Source organism: Miniopterus natalensis, chromosome 5 (genome assembly GCF_054644295.1).
Source record: "Miniopterus natalensis isolate mMinNat1 chromosome 5, mMinNat1.hap1, whole genome shotgun sequence".
In the NCBI taxonomy this organism is placed as follows: Eukaryota; Metazoa; Chordata; class Mammalia; order Chiroptera; family Miniopteridae; genus Miniopterus; species Miniopterus natalensis.
The window spans coordinates 65,521,449-65,547,830 of record NC_142085.1 but is presented as its reverse complement, the minus strand read 5'-3'; the positions used below and the strand labels follow the sequence as shown (position 1 = coordinate 65,547,830).

At 35.6% G+C, this 26,382-nt stretch overlaps 1 protein-coding gene across 1 annotated transcript in view; it reads left to right on the top strand.

Moving 5' to 3' along the window:
- Positions 1-26,382, top strand: part of TRDN (triadin) — a 254,454-nt gene that overhangs the window by 115,160 nt on the left and 112,912 nt on the right. The window contains exons 11-12 of the mRNA XM_087817589.1: positions 11,072-11,131; positions 11,855-11,914. Of these exons, the coding sequence (XP_087673715.1) occupies positions 11,072-11,131; positions 11,855-11,914 (120 nt within the window). The remainder of the gene's footprint in view (positions 1-11,071; positions 11,132-11,854; positions 11,915-26,382) is intronic.

The following is a 26,382-nucleotide window of genomic DNA, read 5'->3' as shown; positions in this document are numbered from 1 at the left end:
TAGATAGATAGATAGATAGATAGATAGATGATAGATAGATGATAGATAGATATAGATATAGAAGATAGATATAGATGATAAATAGATGATGATGATATAGATATAGATATAGATATATAGATGATATAGGTATAGATATAGATATAGATGTACATATAGATATAGATATAGATGATATAGATATAGATAGATTTATTTATTTGGACTATAATAACTTATTTAACTTGAGATAATATGACACAAAACTGACAATTGACTATCTCACTGCCCAAATGTTCACAGGACAAGAGATAGCCTATAAATAATAGTGTCACCTTAAGTTTCATCGGATTCTAATTCTGTTGTTGTGAGGAAGACATAAATCAAGGAACTCCAATTCTCAAATTTGAGGCAGATTTTGATAGCCAGATTATTCAAGTGTTTGAATCCAGTTTATCTTCTGAAGGGGTTCATAAAAGACCAAGTAGCAAATATTTTGCCTATAAGTCTGTCACTTGGAAAAGGAATGTGTCAGTTGTTAAGTGGGACAGTTAGGTTCTACGGTTATATTTAAAGAGCAATTTAATTTTACATTTTGTCCTGGAATCCAACTCTATGTGTGAGCAACAGAGCAATGCTGCAGGATTACAAGGCTTTTGTGGGTACGCACTTATAATTCGTAGAAAGGTAGAGCCTTTGCACTGGCGATGTTGGCACTGAGCAGCTTTCCAAGGAGTCCATGTTATCAGGCGATGCTGAGATCATAGGCTTTGTCAGGGCTTGCAGATGTTCTGCCTGGGACTCCATTAACATAATTGATTAGAAACTAGGACATATTTAGAATTAATCAAGCTGTTTTTAGTGAAGCTAATTATGCACAGTCCTTGATGCACTATTTCTGTCTGGAACTTCCTTAGAACCAAGTTGCAAGAAAATGACATTATATGAGAAGGAACTTCCATGTGGAACTAAAATATGCTATTTGATTTGAGGAATACAGTTATAACAGGTCAAAATGTAGGAGTTTAAACATACTTTTGCATTTTAATGTTTAAAAAGTAGGGCTTATTTATAAACTGGATTATTAAATTTGCTCACAGGAGACGAAACAATTAGGATTTTATCTGTAGAAATCTGAAAATATTATGGAGCTTGTTGTTGGTGAAAACTATCTATATGTCTGTGAAGCCCTTAAAAGATCATTTTGTGCTTTAATAGCACTTAATAAACTCACTTCATTTTTTGAAGTATCAGTGCCCTTCTTATGTCAGGACACTTACCTGATGCCTTGAAGTTGAGTCTTGCCTTCCTTGGATTTCACTCCTCTCCCACATCATAATGAAGTTTGATTGCTTTGCATCTTTGAATATAAAGACAAATTGTATAATAATGAGTTGTTTCCTTTGACTCCTACTGTAAATATTTAGAGTATGTTTGGTCAGGGAGAGAATGCTCAATAACATTAAAAAGATCTGTTTATAATGACCACCTCATGCAATCATTTTGGTCATTTTTGTGCATTTAATTATAGGCACAACTTAACTGGAACTGATTTCAATATGGACCTCACTTAGATATGATATAATATTAATATTCATGATCTTTCAAAAAAGTAATAAATTTTGTGGCAGAATTAATTCCCATGTCTATTGGGACCTCTCATTGGTGCTGAAAGGCCTGCAGATTCAAAGAGTAATGTAGTTATTCATTCATTCCACAAATAGAGCAGATCTATGTGAGTTCCCCTCCCTCCACCATCTCAAATAGTACCTCACTATATTAATACTATGGGCGGCTTTAACCCTTAGCATGAGAGCTGTTTTATCATCAAATGTTTGTAAAAACTGTATTTTTTATGAGAGATTGGCCTCTTACTGCCCTCAGAATCTTCAGTGGTTAAGCAGGACAACTTCAGGACATATTTTCCATCTCTTTCCCATTCCCCCCCCCAAAAAAGAAAAAAAGTGCTGTTTTATAAAATCTTTGCATAAGCATAATTACTAGATATGATCCCATTATATTTAGTCAACCATGCCAGGTTTTTTCTTTCCCCTACTGAACATAAACCCTTCCCCACCCCCAACACCATAGTTTTTATTGTCATTGATCTCTGAAGAATTAAAGACTTCCATTCACATTTAGTATAGATTGCCACTACTTGTCTACTGTGGCAAAGATGTGGAAGAAAGAAGTTAAGTGATCCCTTACTAAGTATATATCTTATACTTAAATTACCTTTAATACTCCATTTCAAATATTCTGCTTCATGAATAAAGCTAAGTATAGCAAGGTGAATAAATACTGTATACCCTATCATCTTCTTGAATAAATATATAACTAGTATTAACTTAGTATTGCAATTCTAAATAATATTATAAGTGCCTTCACACAAATGTGGGCAAGAGAACTCTAGAAAGAAGACCAAGAACCCAGCTTCCAGTCTCAGCTGTGACACTGATTGGTTGTATAATTTTTGAAAAATTAATTGATTTCTTGAGCCTCCATTTCTTCACCTGTAAACTGTGAGGGCTGAACTTAAATGGTTCTTAAGTCCCTCTCTGCTTTCACACCCAAAGATTTCAAGCTTATTTTTTCAGAATGGTGGGTTGGTAAAAAGCTACCTTAAGAGCAGAATGAAGACATCATGGATTTGTGTCGAAGTTAAATAGCCTCCATAGATGTGTAAGGTATGGTCATGGCCCTATGTGGTGGATATTACTATGAAGCATTATTTACTGAAGTACAAAAGTTGAATTGTACAGGTCATAAAGGCTGCAGAGTTAGGAGACAGATGAGATATGAGCAAGGCAAGGCTATGCAATGAAATCACAAGCCCTGCATTGGGCCGTAAAGAGTACATTGGTAGGATTTGTACAGAGGAGAAAGGAGTGTTATGAGAAACTTATTATAAGATAATTTCTTACCATAGGATGCATCTGAAGACAATGCTTTGCAGGAGCTAGTGATGCTTTATTTACAATTCTATTAAACCACAAACTTTATCACCTTAGCTCTTCAGTGAGATATATCCTGGGAAGCAAAAAGCATAAAACAATAAAATAGAAATTTGGCCCCAGTCCTTATTCCATTAACTCTATGACACAATAAATTTTATTGAACTTTAAGCCAATATAATATTTTTCTTTGCTTTGTGGTGAAATAAACTCATATCTGTCAGAGATTTTAATGGAATTGACCTTTAGTTATAATTTTTTATAAGATATACAAGGAAAAGTACTTTTAGTACCTATTTAACTTAGAACGTTGCTAAGATGACAATGAAATAATGTATATATAATACCTTAGCACATTTTCTAACACAGTTAGGTACTCAGTCATTAGTTGCTGTTATTATCACTCTTCTATCCATGAAATTTCCCTTCTATGTATAGTAAACCATTAATTTTTATGATAGTTTTTAACTTGTATCTATAGAAGGTAATGAGGTGATTGCATTAATGACATTAGTCAGTATACGTGAAGCTCTATATAATTTTTTAATGCAGGGCTGGGGTCATATCCAGGGCCTTGTGCACACAGCTAAAGCTCTTACACCTCCTCACAGGCCGCAATTGAGAAGAGGAGCAGTAAGATCACTGTGTCAGCTACAGAAAAAGAGGGTGGAGAGGGTGGGGCTTGGGGGTTTGAAAATACTACAGATAAGTGGATTTCTATAAGGCTGCAATCATGGGGAAAATGTATGCTACTTTTCTTTTAAATAATCACATTTAACCCTCAAAACCACTCTAGGTGATGAGTATGATTTATATCATTTACAGAGATAATCAGGTCCAGCTTTTTGCCTCAGAGCTCTTTGTAACTTTTATGCTGGTATCAAGAAGTAGTGTTTCCCCTGTATTTTGACCAATGAGGAAGTTAGAGATGAGATGGTTTGTAAATCTGAGCAAATGTGATCTATTATTAGCTTACTTATTATGGAATTCTGATTGGAACCCTCTTATGCCAGCAAATTTTTCTCATACAACATTTTATAGAAAGAACCAGATCCCTCCAAAGGTCTAGTTGACAAGTACCAGTTTTTCTCTATAAAACATTTATTTGCTATTTGTGTCAGCTTGACCTACATGTCTATTATACAAGCTTGTTGCAATTGCAAACAATATTACTGTCCCTCTCTAGAACTGATGGGAAAAATGGCTGCATCTTTAAAGCCAGGCATGTTTTAGCCAAATGGAATAAAAAGTCTTGGCAGTGGTTCACATGATAACGGGTGAGAAATGCTTGCTTCAACTGGTGAGGAGTTCATATAAAATTTTTAGTATACTAGAATAGACATTATATTAGGAAAGAGATAAATATTCTGTTACTAGTTTGGTGTAATCCATGAAAAACGGTGACATTTATGGAATCTATCAGTTAAAACAAACCTGAAGTCAATATATTAAAACTATTACAACTTGAGAAGTTGTCTGTGAGTGGATGCTTGTTTTCTTTTTAAATATTGATATTCATTAGGAATATATTTTTTTAACCAAATGGCTTCAATCAGGCTTATAAATGTACCCAATGTACCAATAACTTTGGGGAATTTTAAAGTCAAATTATATTTGAAAATAACTATTGAGTCTAATTTATTTATTAAATCAAGCCCTAAATTCTCAAGGATATAAGAATATCAGTATCTTTGAAATGGTACTTTAAACTAATGTATATTTTGATTTTGAATGATAACCAACTTTTTCTCTAAAGGTTGATAACTTAGTCATGAAAAAAAACCAACCACAAATTTTCTCATGTTTCTGGGCATTCTTGATATTTTAAATGTAATGAAAAACTTTTGTAATCCATTTTCAACTACAGACAAATGTAAAAAAAGCATATAGATAAAAATATGAAAAAGTAATTTTTTATAAATAACACTGAAAAAAAAAAAGCTATTAGGAAAGAATCTTGCGTTTATGTTTTCCTTACTCTTATCGAAAGACACTCTAGAAAGTTTACAATAAAAGATCTTTACCAACCAATAATTGTGCATAAAAATAAACTTTAAACGGGTTAGAAAAAAATCTCCAAATGGCAGCAGTACCAAAGACCCCCAAGGAGAACAAAAAAGAAAATGTAATTGTACTATATGGAGCTGTCCAGAGATACTTGTACAGTATACGATGTAAGAGCATTGAGAGAAAATAAAAACCAGATTTTCCAATCTGCCTTCTCTCTCTCTCTCCCTCTGACACAAACTCTAAAGTTGCTTTTGCTGTTAAACTTTTATATAGAAAAATTAAAAACAACAGATGTGGCAACCTTTACTTATATAAATGTAACTCATTCAAAAATAATAAAATTACTCATCTAAAAAGCTTTATCATTTTTGAAAGGTTTAGGGAAAAATCTACCTTATCCTTTTGAAAGGATAACTAAGTTTAATTAACATAAGCATATTTGCAATTCTCAATGTTTGAAATAATATTTCTCTTTGCATTTCCTTTTGTGTACTAAATTCAGGAACAGAAGGAAAATGTCATTATATCAGAGAACTTGGGCTGTGAAAGCTGAAAGATAAGTTTCACAAAACTGAGGTAGAAGTTGGCACTTCTTTTCTGTCCATGCCTCAGTTCGTTTGCAAGTGTTTTGATGTAAGAAGTCTACCTCAAGCTTCGTTTTCCACATTGCAGGGGAGAGAACAGGGTTTGCAGTCATCCTTAGCTTTGAATCTTTGTTCTGTCACTTACATGACTTGTGAAGTTGGGCAGGTTACTCATTGTACCTGAGCCCATTTTCTCACAAGTTACAGGATGTATAGACTTGTACCAGGGGACCAAGAATATGCTAATGCATGTAAGGTCATGTGCTTTCATCTATTAGTATAATTTCCTATGACCTTGGAATTAGTGTGATTCCAACAAAAACTCAAAGCATTTTTTTTTTGGCCTTGCGCTGACCTTATAGCATAATTATTGAGGTCCCCTCCCCACAGTCTTTTTGAAATTTAAAGAAGAAATGTATGTAGCATGGTATCTTGAAAAAGTTTGGATTTATGCTGATAAGGTCTGGAGTCCTTTGGGACATTTACTTCATGAATGGAATTGTATCACTGAGGTTTCCCAGGCTGTATCTGCAGACAGGAGCAGGCACTCTGCCCCTTAGAGTCTTCACTTGACATTGATAGTGGCACTTGCCATCCTCAGGGCTGACTCAGGTCTCACAAACATTTCAGTCTGTCCGTGGTTCTTCCTCTAGGAGTAGCTTTCATACTTCCACTTGGCCCTTGTGGTTTTGGGATTTTCTGTTGAGTCCCTTAGACTGTTCCTTTAATGTCCCTCAAAGTCCTTATTGTAATTGTGAACTTTCTCACTTTATTCTTTTACCTAGAGTTGCTGAAAGGAATCTTTTAAACTCTAGACCCTGGCAAAGGGTCTAAATAAACATTTGTTGAAGGAAATAAACTGTGTATGTAAAAGTCTCTGGGTAATCACTGAAAGGTGCTATAAAATTGCTGGCTGTGGAATGTTTGCTGTTAAATATCTGATAATGAGAAGAGCTGGTTTCTAAGAATAATTCAGTTACCACTAAAGGAAAAGTAAAGGTAAAGACAATGAATTTCAATTCTGAAAGCCCAGCTTAGTGATGCCAGGTAACTCAGGTGATGTCCTTCATTTAGAGAGCTTTGCTGTCATAGTAGCCTAATTACAATGTTAAGTGAGGTACTCCTATCACTCTTCAAGAGTCCCAAATAAAATTTAGGGGAAATTTTTAGGGAAAAAAGAGAAAAGGCGAAAGAATATTTGTACTGAATTATTTTACTTTGTCTTTCTCATTACAACACAAACACAAAATCCTATAGGACACTTCCCACCACCCAGAAACAGCCAAAGTCCCTCTTAAAATATAACTCATCATCATATAATTTCCTTGCTTGAATTGTCCCAGGGATCTTCTATCTTACTCAAAGTAAAATGAAAAATCCACACCATGAACAACACGATTCTCTGTGATCGCCCCCTGCTCCATCCCTGGCCACATCTCTTACCATCTCCTGAACCTCCTTTCCAGCCGCACTGCTCCCCGGGCTCTTTGAACATATCTGGAATGCTCTTGTTTCAAGGTGTTGGCAGATGTTTTTTCTCTGCCAGAAAAGTCTTCTCCCCAACAGTCCAAAGTTCTTTTTTTCAAAAATATTTTCAAATCTTACCCATTCAGAAAAATTTACCCATGTTCCACCTTAAAAAAAGAAGAGTGCCACCTCTCACCTTCTCATGCTCTAATTTTCTAAACCAAGCTTTATGTTTTTCTGACACTTATTAACACCTGACATTATATATATTCATATATACATGATCTATGCATATATTCATTTTAAGCCTTAAAAAGGGACTTTTCTCTAGTTAAAAAAAAATAAGCCATAACAAAGGCAGAGAACACACAATAGCTATTTACAACTCTAAAGCTTTTTAAGTTAACTGTTCCCAGCAAAATTAGGAAATAAATGCAGGATAATACATGCTTCATTTGGAGAGTGAATAAATAAACAGGTAAAGAGAGACTTAAGTACACTCAACCATTCCCCTGCCTTTTATGGTGGAAGGTGCATAAGGCACGGCTACTAACTATAGCACACCTGAGTCTGGAATCCACTTCATTCCAGCACAGGGCCTTTCACAACATGCTAATTCTTACTTATGTATGTTTTTCCTAAAGTTTCTCATTACAAACAATTCCAGACACAGAACCATAAGAATCAATGTGCATTTACTCAATATTTCAATAAATAGCACACCTATAAATATTACTGAAGATTATATGACGTTTATCTTTATTGTTTCTAAACTATAGTAATAGTTATCACTGTTCTATCATTTTTTGACCATCCACTCTGGTCCAAGCACTTTAGCTCAGTTTCCCCATTCCTCACAACAAGATTGCAAGGTCGATTTTATTAGTCCCCTTGTTCAAAAGAGGAAAGTGAAATTCACTGTGTCACAGCACATGGCCAATGTCACGCACAACCTAAAAAAGGCCATGGCCCTCTGTGGATAACAATGAAGAACTCTAATAACCACTGATGTAACTGAGCTTATCTGCCTATGTGAAATTTTCCATGATCGTGGTAGTGAGTGGGATTCCAAGCCAATCTCTGCCACTCTGGAGAAACAAGGTGACAGTAACAAGGTATGTTGGAATGTATTGTTAGGAAGGAAACATGTCTCTATTTACTTGACTAGGGCCAAGAAAACATCAATCCTGGCCTTAGAGGATTAAAAAAAAAGCACCCATCGGACATGCAAAATTTGGATAATCTCTGCACTAGAAATGCAAAGAGGGAGGAACAAAACCTAAGATGAAAACGAAACATTTGCATTTGTTTTCTCACTTTGCTAAGAACAAGCATCTTAGAAAGCTTTACAATTATAATTAACTATTATGCATTCTCTGGCTTTGAGATGGCATAAGAACATTTAAAAGCAAGAGAAAAGCCCATTGTAAGGGCTTAGAAAGTAAAAAGTGTGTATTTTAATTTTTCTTTCATCTGATGTTAATTTATGCGGAAGTTAATAACATATTTGTGGCTCCAAGCTGCCCATTTTGGAGATTTCTCTCAACCAGGCTTTCCTGTGATCCCTGCCAGATAGAGCCATCATTTCAGGGCCTATGACACTTTTGCCAAAGAAAAGCAATATGCTGATAAATTCGCATTCTGTAGACACGCTTAATTGTGGATCCTCTGAAAACCTACGATATTAAATGTTCTGACTCTTCTTCTCTAGCTTGTTAGAAACAAAACAGCAAACAATTGGAGGAGAGGGAGAAGGGAAGGTGGATGAGTGGGGGCAGAGGTAGACGGGGAGGGAGGGCACTGACTGCTGAGGGAGAAAAGTCAGGGGAAGGAGAAGTTTCATAAAAGAAACATGGGTTACTTTTATATCCAAGCAGGGTATAATTAAATTGTTGTGTCTTTTATAAATGAAAAACCTAATTCCAATGCTGCCAAATCAGCTCGAGAATAGAGACAATAGTGCTTGAAGAAATGCAGAATCTTCAGAAGTTGATGTTTAAAAATGGATTCACCATGAATAAAGTACACCCCCGTAATGACAGCTTAAAGGTCTACTTCATAAAAATGTTATTAAAGTACATTATTTATACCTGCTTTTCTGTGGACTTCTGCTCTTATTCATGTCTCTCACAGTGTATGGTCATAATCACAGGCAGAGTGTATAATGGAAGCATTAATTCAGTATGAACTAAGGCAAGATTACCGTGTCACCACAATTAAACCCCAGATATATTCATTTAAAGGTACAATTTATTGCACAAGAGCATTCTCTTTTCTAAAAAATGAAAAGAATGTCTTCCATCTTTTGGTCTCAAACATCTAGAGGCTCACTGTAAGAATGACTAATTGACACAAACTTTTAAACGAACTATGCATTCACGTACATTATGAAACTTAGAGACTTGGATTCTGAGTTGTGATTTTATTGTGACTATGGCATTGATTTTTGATACAGGTTCAGAGTATTTACAGGTACTCTGTATTTCAATTAACCCCTTTTCTGGGACGTGCCAGCAGAAGGTGATGTTTAGCAAATGCCATTCCAATGTTCTGGCACATGTGTTTATTTTAATAAGATGGAAAATGCCCTGCTACAGAACATTTTCCCAGAGAAGCTGAAAGTAATAATACTTAAATCAAAAGAATCTTTATTCGGGACTTTAAACACAATTTCCATATTTAATATGTATGAAGCTTTAAGAAATGGCAGTACAATTTAATTGGTTTATTTCTAACTCTGGAACTATCAAGTTTGACTCCTTGGCTTTGCACTTCTGAGCGGATGCCCTGCGATGGTGCACTGCAGACACACGTAGACAGAGTGTGAATACGTTCCTCCCCCAACACTAGCACTTCTCTAGGAGTCAAGAAAAGGACTTCTCTATAAATTATACTTCTAACACTGGAAGGAAGTGTTGTCTTTGATCTTGTAGGTAAAAAAAAAAAAAAAGGGGACACCTAAGGGAATGAATTAATTCCAATATTTAATAAGATGCAGTCATTAGTAGGCAACTTAGTCATTCACACTAGAACTACTCATTGAATTTCTTCAGCATAGTAATAATCTCATAATAGTTCTGGGTAATGAAAATCTTTGAATACTTAGCATCTGTGCTTGAAAGAAAATGACAAAGAGAAAAATATTTTAAATATGAGGTAAATAACACTACTAATTGAAGGTAAAAATCAATTTATTTCCAACAATAACTGTACTTACAGCTGCCTCAAACCTAAAAGAACTGAGTATTTCATTTTAACAACTCACACTTCTACATAGCTTTGTTACTTGAAATGAGTACACTTACCAGAAAAAGGTCCAGGGATGTCCAGTTGTTACATGGCTGTGGCTGGGCATTTGAAGTTCCATCTGCCCCCCACAGAAGAACCTCAGATCTCCAAAACAGAAATCTTGCATGAGATCTGCAGGCAACACATACTGTTCTACATGGTGTCCCGACTTACTGCAACCTCTGGGTGCAAAAATGGTCTGAGCACCCTTGCTGATACAACCACTCAGAAAGGGCATTGGAAGTTATGTCCCCAACACACTGCCAGATAAATGTCACCAGGCTCCAAATGCCGGTTGACAAGAAGCAGATTTGAAAAACAGTTAAGTCAAAATAGATATCACTAATGGCTTAGTTTATTATTTCTAATGAAACTGAACATATGAAAAGGCAACAAAAATAATTCTTTTAGTTTACCTGTAGCTTTCCTCAGAAAATATGTGGTAATTTCATGTATTACTACTTCACTTTAAGCTCTAGACAATTGTTTAGTTCAGGAAGCTCAAGCTATCTTGTTTATTAGTTGTAAACAGTATTAACAGCCTACAGTTTTATGCATTTTCCATGAACCAGACACTGAGCCAAGTGCTTTGTAAACATTATCTAACTTTGAGGGAGGTATTGTTATCTTACAAATGAGGAAAATAGGCTTAGGAAGATTAAATCACTTGCTCAAAGTCACAAAGCTATCTGGAGGCAGAATTGACTTAACAGTAATCCTTCATTCCAATCTTAGCTTTTCTTTTGTGCTAAATTTTTGTAAAGTAGGTATTTTAAATTTCTTCTCTAGAAAAAGAAGGGGAAAAGAAAAAAGCTGAGAAGAAAGTGACTTCTGAAACAAAAAAGAAAGGTAAGGGATTTAAAACTAACACATAAATCAATTAGTATCCATTTATAACACTGCTGATAAAGATATTGTTTTCTAGGGGGAAAAATGTCCTTAATAATTTCATTTTTGTTATTAACAAACACTCTTGCTGATTATTGTTTTTCTCAGGCGTAGCTGTTCAAGTCTGATCCAGTACTTTAATTGACAATATATATGAATATGACAGCTACTATTTCATTCATTTGGTTTAATCAAATGTCTTTCAAAAGAGCAAATTATTATAAGAAAACTAGTTGATTAATTTGCTGTGTTTTCTTTTTAGATGTTTTTTTTAATTTAGTGCATCTGAAGTCCCAAGTGAGCCTGGACATTTCTGAGTTTCTGACATGCTTCCAGTGGCCTGACGGTCCAGGGAACATTCAGTATATATATTCCTTTTAAAATCCTTTAGAAAAACTATTGAATTATATGATAGTTATCATTAATAATGCCATTTAATGGTTCTACTGTCATGAAAGATTTTGTTGACCTTAGCAAAAATTTGCTCCCTTCTTGAAAAGGAAGCTCACCAAAGCCACTGTTCTGTTCTGAGGTGCCGGCTCATTCACGTTTGAATGACTTATGGCTCTGACTTAGCATTGCTCTATGCAACATGAATTGATGTGCCTTGACCATAGTGCTGTGTGCCCTGACACGTAAGAATTAAACAGGTAAAGGCTTATAATTTTTTCATTTTACTACCAGAAAAAGAAGATGTCAAAAAGAAAACTGAGAAGGAAACTGCCACTGATGTGAAAAAAAAAGGTATTATACTTCCTTTGTTTCCTTAGTCATATTTTGTTCAGGGTGTTTGCATCAAGATGTTTGAAAGAATCTTTGGACAAAGTAGGCAAATTGGATATAGGCATTTAGATCTGTCCATGTACAGGTGTCAAAGAAAAAATTGCACCAGACAAAGTTAAACAGGCAAGGAAGACTTTATTTGAGGCTATTAGAATAGGGGCAAGAGACCAGGACTTATGCTGAACTCCAAACAAAATTAACAGGAGAGCTTTTGAAAGCCGAAATGGGATGAAAAGATTGTATGCTATCTGTTTGCGAATTGGCCTTGCTAAAAGTAAAAGTAAACTTTCTCTTATCTTCATGACAGTACTGTAGCATTACAACTTGAAGCAAGGCACCCAAAGGAGTTAGGTTCTTACCCTCCCACAAAAACTGGGAAATAGAGGTATTATGTTCTTGATGATTACATTTCAAAGGAATGACTCCCAGGTTCCTGAGAAACATATTCCTGGGTTGTAACACTGGAAAGATGTTTTAAAAATATTTATATCTCAAAGGAACAGAGAAAGATTTTAAAAGTATAAGTTTTCTACATTAAATGCTTTAAGAAAAGGGAAGTCAACAGCCTAGGGTCAGGACCAAGTCTGTTTTAAGTTTAGAGCAGCTGAGGGAACTTTAGGCCATATTGGTGAAGACATAATGAAATTGAGAAGAGCTGCGTAGAATAATACCACCACTTTGAAAAAATAAGTAGCTGAGAGAGAATTATGCATCTCATTAAGAAGAAGGGTTGTTCAACAGCTTAGATTTCTGTTTTAAATTTAGTTCTGCTTTTATTCTTGTTCAAACATGAATATTTTCTTCTTTTCGGGTTCAACTTAAGTCTAGGTAGTAAAAAGTACAGTCATCTCAAGTATTATGGTTTGGTGATAAGTGTTCTTACCCCAAATGTTTCCTCCACTAGTGTCAGTGATGCTTGAAATTCCACCATTCCTTTGAGTTATGAAGGAATCGTCTTCTATTAAAATACAAATCTCTTAGGACCTGTCTGTATGGGGTAACAGACTAATTCCTCTTAGCTATTAACACTTAAAGTGAATGAAATTTCCAGATCTTCCTGGTACAGCTGAAAACAATGCCCTAGAAAATGAGTCAGTAGGTAAGCTCTTATGATGGAGAGGCTGAAGGGAAAATTTCAAGATAGGACATTGTCTGGGGAGAGCAGGCCGGGCTGGATGGCATCAGTGAAAACCTTTCGCTTCTTAGGATGTAATAGAGTAAGTGTGTGGGGGGGGGGGGGGGGGAGAAGCTGGTGGGGAAGGACCCTGAAAACAGAGATTATAAAATGCCAAACTAGGCATTAATTACTCTGTTAGTAGCAAATAGAAATTCCAGAAAATCCTTGACATCATGCTACATATAAGTGGGGTAAAAAAATCACAAAACATTAAATTGCATGATTGTATGACTCATGTGAGAGATAGCCAGGTGTTTTGTGGTTCTGGGGGTTGATTGCCAATTCCTTTGCATTTGAATTTTTATTATTAAAGATATTATAGAGTCTATTGCATTATTGAACATTTACTCATTTTATTTTATTAAAAACTTTATTTCCCTGATGAAAGGAAAAACACAGCTCTGATTATATGATGATGTTATCAGTGGGGAGCTCTTCTCATCCCACTAGTTGCTGGTGGGAATGGGTTTCTTGTGATGTCACAAGAAAAGGAATTTTCTGATACTTCCACGGGTGGATGAGATATTATAGAAAGCTTTGTTTCTGTGGAATTGCAACCCCTGAGTTTCCAAGGTCCCATTTCTCTTCATCCCACCAAGGAAGAAGCCCAGCTGTGCCTTCAATAGGGCTAGAATTAAAGCTGTCGCCCAGAGTTTCCAGTCAGTGTTGGAGCAGTGTTCAGTCCGGCATTAAGCTAGCTTAGTTTGTGTTCCCGGTTGCAGTTCATCAGTCCACTGTGTGTGGGGCCTGCAGGGCCGCATGGCTATGGAGGGAACATGGGCGAATGTAAGAGAACCACAAGAGCACCAAGAGCCAAGAGCACCAAGAGTCAAGAGCATGAGCTTCTTTGCCTTGGGATTATATATCCCCAAACTCTCATGGGCTGGTAGTGGCCCCACCCCCTCTGGCCAATGATCTCTGTTCCAGGTTTGACTGACAGGCCCCTTTTCTATGTCATCCTGACTCACTTCGCATGCACCCATCTTCCCTTTTGTCCAGTCCCTTTCCTTGTGATTTGAAGGGAATCAACTGGTGGTTCCCTAGGGAGTATAAAGTTACAGCTTCCTGGTGAAGCTGCCCAAATGGCCTTCATGCTTATAATGTCTGGCCTCCCTTGCACTCCTTTCCTATTATTAATAACTAATTACAATTCTATCAATGATACTGAGAAATTAGTTGTTGCTGGGGTCAGTCAGTGTGCCTTTGATAGTTACAAGACTGAGTCCTAAAAAGAGACAAGGTTCTTCTTTTTAGACCATGGCTTTTACTAAAATATTTTCACAGGAAAGTTTGGGATTTTAATCTTCAAAGTATTTGCCATATGTATGCAAAATTAGAAAAAAAACTTTTGGCAAAACTCAGTGGTGTGTGTGGTGGCTGTTTTGGTTTCAGTTTTTGAGGCGATAGGCAAAACATGTTCATGTGCATTGAGTGATGGAAAATCTGGTATTTCTATGCTCTTGGAAGACCTGTGTTATTAGCCCAGCAATCATGTTAAAGTGAAATTGTGCACCACCGGTAAGAGAACTGATTATACAACTATCACTTCCTGCAAGGCCAGTGCTCATCCACTGAAGCAGAGACCAAACTGGGTGGCCTCTCAGCACGTCTGGGGAAGGGTACTCAGCTAGTGTTGAAAAGCAAGTTTAGCCTTCTTGTGACTCGTTTTCTGTTTGTTTGTCATTTTTACTTTTGAATACACAAAATACCCTTGGCACTTACAAATCAGTTCAACTTCCTAATGGAAATATGCATAAATTATTTGTTTACAAGCCCTTAGCCCACAAATACTCAAAATTGTGTGTGTGATGATAGACATTTAATTAGCACTAGTTTTTAACTGTACCTCTTTTTAAAGTTTAATAATTCTCCCAATATATTCTTAGTGAGAGCAATATGGTTTTAAAAAAGCCAGCTTGAAATTTGTTATGAAAGTAGTACAAATTTATCGAAATAATGAGAGAAATTGATAATGACCTGAAATCTTGTAGAGCTGAGGGTACATATGCCATTTCTTTCTAAAATAGTCAGAGAAATGTGGCAGAGCATATGATATTACTATTCTAGCCCCAAATAGTAGCAGTTTTACAAGGCATATGATATGCCAGATGCTTATTTAATATATCGATTTTATCATGATATTTTATTATAATTATATTAACTTTTCATTATTTATGTTGATATAACATATACATTTATTTATGTTATATTATTATGTTTTGTTACACTTATTTTTGTTATTATGTAGATGTAAATGAACTTTAGGCTTATATTGATTGTGAATTTAATGAGCCTCTACTGCTATAAAACAGGTAAATCACACTTTGCTAATAATGACTTCTGTTAAGGAAGAGTGGATGGGGTGTTATATGATATAAAATTTTCAGCCCATCAACTAATAATGGTCGAAATTGGGTAATTGTTGCATCGGTGTTTATTATAATAATCTCGTTATATATATCTTTGAAATCATCCATGGCAGAAAAAATTAATAAATATCTGCCACTTAAAAAAAGTTGTATGAAAAGAGAAAAGGAACATGGTTATTTTACAATGTTATGAGGTATGTTTCAACCTGAAAAATACTGTGAAAAAGGCAATCAAGAAAGGAAATAGAAACTTTTAAAGAACATCTCCCTATGTGTGTAGCAGACTTCAGTGCTAGACATACAAACCACTCTACTTAGTACAAGCATAAGGGCTTCTATACGAGGAACTGGATGTACACAAAATTGTTGAAAGGACTAGAAGAATTAAAATTAAGGGGCTGCTACCATATTATTTAGCACTAGGGTGCATGGATGATCAGGATACTGCTTCACTCATTAAATCTGTCTCCACATTTCTCCTTTCAACACCCACAGACTAGACACTGGAAATATTGAGGCCAGCCTCAGGAACTTACATCAAAGTGGCCTTATTTGCCAGAGCATTTCTGCTTTTCAAACTCCTGTAGGTGCATCTATTTGGTGGAATTAAATATGCTGCAAGAGAGTCAGGAAGATGCAGGGTTTTGGCATTCCAAGTTTTCCTATTAGAAAGAGGGTGGAATGAAAGCTGAAAGAAGCTATCCAAGGAATCTATCTATAATAAAGATACATTCAGAAATGTTTTAGAATATAAACTTCAGATAATATGAGACGATTTTTGACAGCTCAAATTGTACAATGACTAAACCTATCTTTGAGCCCCTCCCCCAAAAGCTGAAGAACATGCCTCCATAAAGCAACACAATTAAGTTTGGTCACCTATAGTGCTTGCAAGTCACACTTCAGTGTAGTATATGTGGTTCTTCCCTAAACTGTAGACAAAGGAGGCATGGATATTCTTCCTCTCTTCATTCCACAAGCTGATATCTCTGAGGAAATAATTTTCTCAGTGCCTGATGAGGTTACAATGGTTAAAAATTAACAAGTTGCATTTTCTTGGAAAAAACAATTATTACCTGGGGAAAACATACCAACCAGCATAGAAATAAGGCCAAAATTAAGAGGATTCACTTTTCTTAGATTGGTCTACTTGAAGTAATAAGTTACTAAAAATTTTTGGAATTAAATTTATTACCAACCTGTATGTTTACGAGACTATTCATTATAAAGTTAATTTTGACATAGTAACTGATAGGCAATGTTATTTCATTATTACACTTTACAACATGGTTTTCTAAAAGAATTATTTGAATAGAAGCATAAATTTTAAAAAGGATCCTGAAAAACTGGACTAAGTTTTCTGAAATAAGCTACTAGAAAAGGACAGGTTCAGGCATTCGTTGATTCTTGCATGCATTCTTATGAAAAATATTCACTAAATGCCTACTATACACCAAGCATCGTAGGTGCTGAGTACACAGAGGTGGATAAGTGGACAAAAGCCTTTCCTTAACGGAGCTTACAGTTTGGTAAGGAAGGCACACAGTCAGCGAGTGGACATAATGTCAATAAGTACAACTTAGGATAAGGCCGTAGAGGAAATAAATTTGGGACAATCATAGGAAGCAATGGGTGAGTGCAGGGAGCTATTTAGGTAGATAAGCTTTAGACATTCTCACAGACCTTTAAATGGGACTGTGATGTTTTGGAAGGATGCAGCCATTGACGTGAGTCTCTTTGTGTGATGTGTATGCGTCCAATTTATATAGGAGAAAATACTAAGGATCAGAATATAGAGCATGCAGGGACATTGGCAGGTGTTTAGATTTATTAAAAGTATAATGGGAAATTCTTGAAGGGTGTTAGCAGTGGAGAAAAATATTCAGATTCATGTTTAATGCAAGTATATTCTCACCTGGGTAATGGGTTAGGAGAAAAGAGAAGAGGTAAGCCGATTAAAATAAGGTGTTATTTATTAAGATGGGGAAGTCTATATGGAGAAGAGTATGATGGAAACAGTCTAGAGTTTACTTTTGAGTATGTTCAGTTCCGGGTGTATGTGGTGCATCGTCTAAATTTTGTATTAGAAACTATTTTAAGTGCTTTACAAATACAAATGCATTCAATCTTTATAATAGATCAAGAAATAAACTATTATAATCCTCACTATAAAATTGAGGGACCTAAGACCCAGAGAGTTTAAGTAACTTGCCTAAAGTCACACAGTTAGTAGTTGTTAGTCAGGGTCAGACTCTGTACCCAGGCAATGTGGCTCCACAGCCCACATACTCTGAACTGCTAGATATACGTGTCTGGAACTCAGAGGAGATTCTAAAGTGAAACTATAAATACAGTAATCCCTATAGATCACAGTTAATGCCCTGAGGACAGATGAGATTACCCAGAGAGATTGTGTCAAAAGAAAAGCCGAGTAGAACACAGAGTCAAGGCCTGGAGGATGCCAGCATCTAGAGATCAGGTATTTGAAAATAAAGCAAGACAGGCTGAAATGAATTGCCAGAGAGGTTAAAGAAAAAGCAAAAGGGTTTGGTATTAAAGACATTTCAGAAATGGATGTTTCAAGAATCAAAAGCTATCAACTTTGTGAATGTTATTTAGAAGCTATGGCATGGAGGCAGAAAAGACGAGGGCAGTTTCTGTGGAGTGACAGGATAAGCCAGATTGGAATGGAGGTGCAAACGTGTGGAAGGAAGTGCAGGTGTTTTTTGTATTGTGGCTGTGTGAGGAGTAAAGAGGCTTAGTCTTGAATTGGGAGGTGAATTTAGAGCCTGATGGACATAGATTGATACACAAAGAAACAGGGTATAAGTGGAAATCAAAGAGATAATTTAGAATGCATTGTTTTATGAGCACATCATAGAAAACATAATATGATTTTTCTTCAGAGATAACACTACAGACACTCTAATAGTAAAAGGTTGGTGTTTTCAAGTTATGAAGAGGAATTCATCTAAATTGCCTAATAATGAGAGGCGCTCATTTGCAAGTTATACGATAGAAGATTAGGTGACGTGATAAAACTAAAACTCCAATAGTAAATATATTCTAAGTTGAACTCCTTAGTTTTAGAAAAGATATGTCCAAAATGTCCTTGATGCTTACTGAATGGCAAAAGGTAAATATGTGAAATGTACTTTAGCAATGATTTTTAAAAATCACTCATTCAGTTAAAATATCCCTTCAGAACTTTACATTAAAATATCTTTGTGGCAGTAAGTTGACCAGAGAAGGTTAATTCAGTATAAAGCTCATAGGATATTTTCAATTACTATATGGGGCAAATATTATTAACTTCTGCACAAACTAAAACTTTTGGCTATTTAATTTCTCTGTGTAAGACCTGCTTTTGTCACTGTGAAATTGTAAAGAATCCTTTACAGAAGCTTATAGCTTTGAATATGTCCTTAAATTTTATGCCTACCAGAAATAGAATATCATCTTTTTATTTTATGAATCTTTTGTGACAGGTTGTTCTAGCTACCAGAACTCAAAATAATTTACATGGTAGATTACAGGTCACTAAAATATATTTATGTGTAATTAAAATTAACTTCCATGAAATATTTATATGTACAGATATAATTGGGCAGGATAATATATACTATCTTACATAAGTTCACTGTTAAATTTCAGTTTAAAAGAGCAGCATTCTATTTTCCAGACTTACATTTTGAGATTATAGCTTTGTAATGTTCTCCCTGTCTCTTTTTCTCTATTTGAAAAGCACTTGATTATAGAAAGTTATCAGATATTTTAATTTTGTATTGTGCACACACATATTTGAAGAGATTTGACAAATGCATTAGCTTAGTATTATTGGTTAGACACTGAAATCTAGATTAATCTTTTTCAGGATTTTACATAATTATAGTACTCTACAAGTCAACATCAAGTTATAAAATACAGATACTTCATACACTTTTGAGTGGTATTGCAGCAATTATATTAGTGTATGTTCTAGATTAAATCAATTTTAAAAATTGTTCCAACAGGTAAATAATTGGAAATCTGGCACAAATAGGACCTGATCTCATTAGTGGTTCCCAGACTTGACTTAGGGGTGCTCCATAATTACAGGGCAACCGTATGTTGCTTTCAAATTAGCTTTTTGTTCTCAGATAGATTAGGTTGAAAGTCTAAGTTCAGATGATAGCAGTTTGACTATATTAAAGACATTTACAATGTTTGAATTGTTTTGAAGGCAAGAGAATATATTTCCAAGTGTCCTGTAATCATAGAGATCATTCAAGACCGTGGTTGCTTATTATGCTCTCGAGGGTAAGGGATCTGTAACGGAACAATTCAGGAAAGTCTGCTGACTTGTTTTTTTATCATTATTGTTGAAAGTATTACAGATGTCCCCTTTTTTCCCCATTGGTCCCTTCTACAATGCACCCCCCCACCCAAGGCCTTCACTACACTATTGTCTGTGTCCATGGGTTGTGCATATATGCACATAAATTCTTTGGTTAATCCCTCCCCACCCCCCCCACCCACCACCCTCCCCCACCTACCCTCTGAGATTCGTCAGTCTGATCCATGCTTCCATGTCATTGAATCTATTTTGTTCATCAGTTTATTATGTTCTTTAGATTCCACATATAAGTGAGATCATGTGATGTTTGTCTTTCTCTGCCTGGCTTATTTCACTTAGCATAATACTGTCCAGGTCCATCCATACTGTCCCAAAGGGTACGAGATCCTTCTTCCTTACAGCTGCATAGTATTCCATGGTGTAAATGTCCCACAGCTTTTTATCCACTCATCTATTGATGGGCACTTGGTGCTGACTTGTTTCTTAATATGATATCTTTGGTTACCTCTTATATCACATCTGAATTAGCTGAATAGAAGCTAACCTGCTTCAGAAAAGGTGAGAGGGAATTAACATCTTGACATGCTGTGGGATTTGTGCTCTAATTTTTGGTTTGAACAATATAAAAGTGTGTTTGAGCCCAATGCAAAAATTAGATAAAGGCTGGTTTAAGAAATAATTTTAAAATACATTTTAAAAGGAGAAAGGTTTATATTAGAAATTATTTAGGTCTGGAAAAAACCTATAAACCAGTGACTATTTTAAATCTTTTTGATGTTTATTATGGAGAATCAGAATTGGTCTCCCACTGACAACAAAAACAAAATCAACCCTGAACTTGACTATGAAAGACTTGCGTTCTATTTGGTGAAGTACTTTCAACAGGAAATATTGAAATACATAAGAGGGTGGACCAGTGTATAGGTTATGAATGTTTTTCTCTGCATGCATTGACATATTGATATTTTGAGTATTTACTGTACCATATTAGACACATTATTTTTTAATTGCAGTTTACTTTTAAGATAAGTTATTTTCACCCAGCGGGCGTGGCTCAGCGGTTGAGCATCGACCTAGGATCCAGGCAATCGGGGTTCGATTCCCGGTCAGGGCACATGCCCGGGTTTCGGGCTCGATCAATAACTCTCTCATCATTGATGTTTCTCTCTCTCTCTCTCCCTCTCCTTTCCTCTATCTGAAATCAATAAAGATATACTTTTTAAAAAAGACATTATTTTCTGAAAACAATAAACAGTGGTTTATCACTGATTATACTTGTTCTCACAAGTAGCAGACCATCTAAAATAGTGAATTTATTGGTTTATCCAACTACAGTTCTAGAGTAAACTGTCTTTGAGTTAAACTTTACCCCGGGGATCAAATGATATCATTAGGATGAGGTTTATCTCTGCTTTTAGACCCTGCCTCCTTGACATTGGCTCACTCGATTGCAAATTGGCCACATGTGCTGCCTGCTCTGCATCACCTTTTGTTCGTGGCCTATGGGAAGGCCAACAGGGTGACTCCTGAGAGCTCAAACAGAAAACCTTATTTGATTTGTATTGGTCCTTATGGGCCCATTCCTGAACTAACTTTTGTGTTAATGGTGAAGGAATAACCTGATTGTCTTAGCTTAGGCCATAGGTCCCATCTCTTCAGCACAACAATTAAATAAACTTTGTTCAAGATATTTGGACTAAAATTGGAAGGTGGGCATTGATTCCCTCAAACCTAAATTAGTGTAATAAAACCACAATTAAATGGAATAGTTGCTATAAGTTATCTTGAAGAAGTTATTTCTAGGTAGTGGCAATAGGAATGATTTTATTTTAAAAAATTTATTTATAGAATAGAATAAGGGAGCCCATCGATGACTCATCATTGATGTTTCTATCTCTCTCTCTCCCTCCTTCTCTCTGAAATCAATAAAAACATATTTTAAAAAAAGAATAGAATAAGGGAGAATTTTAGCCACTATCTGTGGAGAAAATACCTAAGTATTTTAGAAAAGCAACTCAACATAGGATAATGTAATGTATAGTAGTCCAGATTTCATTAATTAAAACATTATTCCTTCCATTATACTTTGTAGTATTAGAATCTAACTGGGATAAGAGTCTTTAATTTTAGCAAAGGTCTTTTGAAACCAGATGATATTTGTAAGAGAGTACTTTGGAAATGTGAATATGTAGCATGGAAACAAGAAACCAGGGAGAACATCAAAGCCATGTTCATGACTTTAGGTGTACTCTACTCTTTAGGTGTACTCACTCTTTGTTACCCATTAATATTAGGACTCAGTAGTTGAACTTAGAAGACAATGTGGGATGTTCAAGATTACATAGAAAATATTTATAGTCAGCGCAGTCTACCATTTCAAGTATTCAAGCAGAAAAAGATAAGTCTCTCTATTGGGATTTGTGAAGATAAATCCTATAAGTATTATTATATTGAGGTTTAAGAGACTTATGAGACTGTGTTTTTCCAAAACTAAATATCAGGCTAAATTAAACTAATGTCTGCATATTTTAACTTTTGAAATGAAGCTTTTTGTTATCATGACTTCAAATTTGGCCATTTGTCAAATTCTCCTAGTTCATTAGTTATTAGAAAGAAAAAAAGTCCAGTCAAGAATTGATTCCAGGAAGTGGAATAGTCCAGGTCATAGTTTATGTTCACTGTATATAACCTAAGTTCACACTGTCTCTCCTGTCTGTCTATTAGAGCATAAAACATTGTCCTGAACCTAATCAGAGCATGTTTTATTAATGTCTGCATAAACCCAGGTCACTATAAAAAAGGAAATAAAATATATAACATATATGGAATAATGATTAATTTTCCTCAGGGTAAAGAAACATTTTGAGACATCTCAGTAAGAAAACTCCAATGACAATAAGTTTAAGGTAGGAAGGACAATATAATAATTACTTGTGATGCAAAATATAGAGGGAAAAAGCTTGCAGACATCAGAAGTTCTCAGGCTGGAAAATAAGAATTGTGATTATGTTTTAGGAAGTTTGCCTGAGAAAAGTAATTGAAGGAGGCATGGAGAAGCATATATAATACTTATCTAATTAAAATATGTCTTTCTTTTTTCAAAAAATAATTTCACTCAGGAAAAAATGCAGCAATTATGTTAGTCACTGTCTTTATCCTGTTAGCTATGTTAATCTCAAAATATAAGGTCAAAAAGATGAACAAATGAAAAGGCTTATGCTAAAATACATCAGAAACAAAGGCAGATAAAAATAATTGTCCTGCAAGGCATTGTGCTGATGTAGAGGTGGGTATATGCTCGAGTTATAACACATCAAAGGACAAAGAAAGAAAATCCACCATGGCACTGAGCATGTGGAACAAGTCTGTCAATAGGATATGATGAAATACTTGGCCCTGCTCCTCCCTAAAAATACGTATATTCATTAAAGTTCTTACGAATGTGTACTGCTTCTTATTTTTGCCACTCTGTGCCTCCATGCAGCTGGGCCCAGTGGACATTTGTCCAGGAAATGCTGAGCCTTTTGAAACGGTGTTGCCTGGCGATACTCTGACCTTTCTGGAATGGAATCCGCATAGTCCACTTTGCCCTTCCTGAGACTACTGTCTCAACCAGTTCCCCCTTTTCAATCCCCCTTTACCTTTTCTGCCTTCTTGTCTATCAGCTGAATACCTTGCTTCTTAGTTCACTTAGAAAATAAAAATTAGAAGACAGCTGTCAGGAGCTCTGACCATTGAATCCACTAACATGCTTCATTTGTCTCTCCTCTGCCTTCGCGGCCAACTGCAATGCCATGCAAACGTTAAACTTCATCATTACAGGAACAACTCTTACATTTGTGCAAATGCGCTATTCCTGTCTGCCACTCAGGAATGTTTCTCCAGCAATGCTCTCCTGTTCAAATGTATTTGACTTCTACTGGTCATTCCCAGCAGCATACAATGCGCTATAACGTCTTTTATATATTAAAAAAATGTCCTGCTGTGAGGGTGCATGCCTTGCAGGTTACTCGCTCATTTCTCAGATCCCTTTTAGAGCTCAACTGGTCATTAGTTGTGCCCTCTCTCCTTCCGTTCTTTCATGTGTTTGCTGTACTCATGCCGTCACCCCCACACAACTCTTGTCCTCCAAATTGGTGACCTCCACATTACCAAATCCAAACATGAATTCTCAGTTTTCAACAGCATTTGACAGCCAACCCCTTTTTCTTCATTCAGACTCTTGGACAATACTTTTTCTTTTTTACCTCTCTGATCACTCTTTGTTGGACATTTTTGCTGGTTTCCTCCCTTACTTCCTGGCATTTAAAAGTAAAAACATCCAGGGCTTGAATCTATATCTCTTTCTGTGTACCCACTTCCTATGTGACCTCGTACAGTCCCATGGTTTTAATACCATCTTTCTGATAATGATGGTATTATTCCACATTCATATATCCACTGCTTGTTCTACATCTCCATTTAAATGTCTAAGAGACATTAACAAATTAATATGGTTTACAAAAAACAAATTCAAATGTTCACACCCACCCACACACACCAGAATGTGTTTTCTATACTCAGCTTTTTCGTATCGTTAAATTATTACTCCATTTTTTATTTGTTTAGTGGTAAATCTTCATAGTCACCCTTAACTCTTTACTTTCTCCTCCTCAACCTAGTATTAAATCCTGTCAAATTCACCTTTGAAATATGTTTGGCAGTTGATGCTTTCTCACTATCTTTAAGAACTGCCCCAGTTTGGGCACCATCATGTCTTAAACCCATAGGTAAAGAAATAATACAACTGCAGTAACAACAAGAGCAAAACCCCCCAAATCTCAGCAACTTTGACAAAGTTTATTTCTTATTTATGCTACGTATTTGGAAAGGGACTCTACTCATCACAGCTGCTCAGGACAATGGACACCCTACCACCATCTGGTTCCATCTTTACAGAGGCTTCCATCTCACTTAGAGTAAAATCTAAGGTCTCCACAATGCTGTAAAAGGCTCTTCAAGAACCAACAGCTGAAGATAACCCTAGGTCAGCATTCCTCATGCAGCAAGGTCATTAATTGTGGTTCTAATCACATGTCTTTGACATTTCTAATCATTTGTTTTTTGAATAAATTTCTTCTATTTCCAATAGTTTCAGCATTTGAGTTTCAAGTATGTGCAGATTTTAATTTACTGTTTCAACTGAATTTTAGCTTCACTCAGATTTTATTGAAATGACAGCTATAATCGATGACTGAGGTCTTTAGTTAGCAAGTGATTTTAATAAAATCACAGAGAGAAAGCTAATTAATGTATGAGTTATTGTTTCTTGCATGTAGAGAGCTTGTAAAAATACAATGCATGTATTAAAAAATGCACAATTTCAAATTTGTTACAAAATGGTTGCTATGAAAAGATTTAGCCTTGGTAAAAGAGCATGACTGTGTGAAAGTCAGAAGGAAAGAAATAGACCACAGTAGCCATTTAGAAATGGAAAGGGGAGGTAAGGCAGGAAAGAGTTAAAGACTATGGTTGGAAAAGAATTTTTATTCAGTTTGATATTTTGGTAGAACTAAGAATACAGTATACTTCTGTGCATTGAATCCAGTTAGGTAGAGTATATAAATATGATGAATTAAAAACTGGTATATTCTTGCCTGATGAAAAATTGTATCAACAAAAACTGGCAGTAGGCAGTTAAAATTTTTCCCTTGGGTCCTTTGCTTTTCCTCCCATCCTGCTCATTTGGTGAATGACTCTCCCTTTACCTCTAACCATATGGCTCAAATGAAGGTACCAATCATCATCACTGATGCACCTGCCACTTGACCCAAGAGAATGGGTACATGACCAGAGCTGAACTGGAGTCTTGTCCATGGACTTTTTTAAAAAGACAAAAGGGGAATGATTTATTCTTAGGTGATCAGTTAGGTAATATGAGCTCAGGAAATGCTACTGGTCATTTATACCCTTCTTGTGACAGCCAATATTGAAATAATTGACACATAGAAGCACATAAAACGATGAAGGTAGAATTTTAATGGTATTTCAAGCCTAGAATCCAGGTATGTCTAAAAACCACTATCCCCCTGACCTCCTGCCATTAGGTTATGTCATTTGTTAATCCCTCTGTTTGTCAGTTAGTTTATGCTGGGATTCTGTCATTTCCAACCTAAATGTTCATCACCAAATGAAACCCCCATACAGGTTTAGAATAGTTGTAGCAATTTAAAAACAATTAAATCATGGAGGTAGATAAATTATCAAGAATTTTGTGTTTGATGGATCTCATCTTGCTGCATGAATTCTTGTAAGAGGAAGATAATTTTTCTCTGATATTTGTTCATGGATGCTTGTTATGTGGTAGCCTGCTTTAGAGAGTTAAAGATGTATGTATACACACACACACACACACACACACACACACACACAGTCAGACTTAGAAAGGAAAGTATCTTTGTCAATTCAGCACTTACTTGCCAGAAAAATATTGTGTTAATATAATGAAAAAATTTTATGACTAAATGCAGAGGTGACTCTCACTTGTTTTATTTTATAACTAAGATTA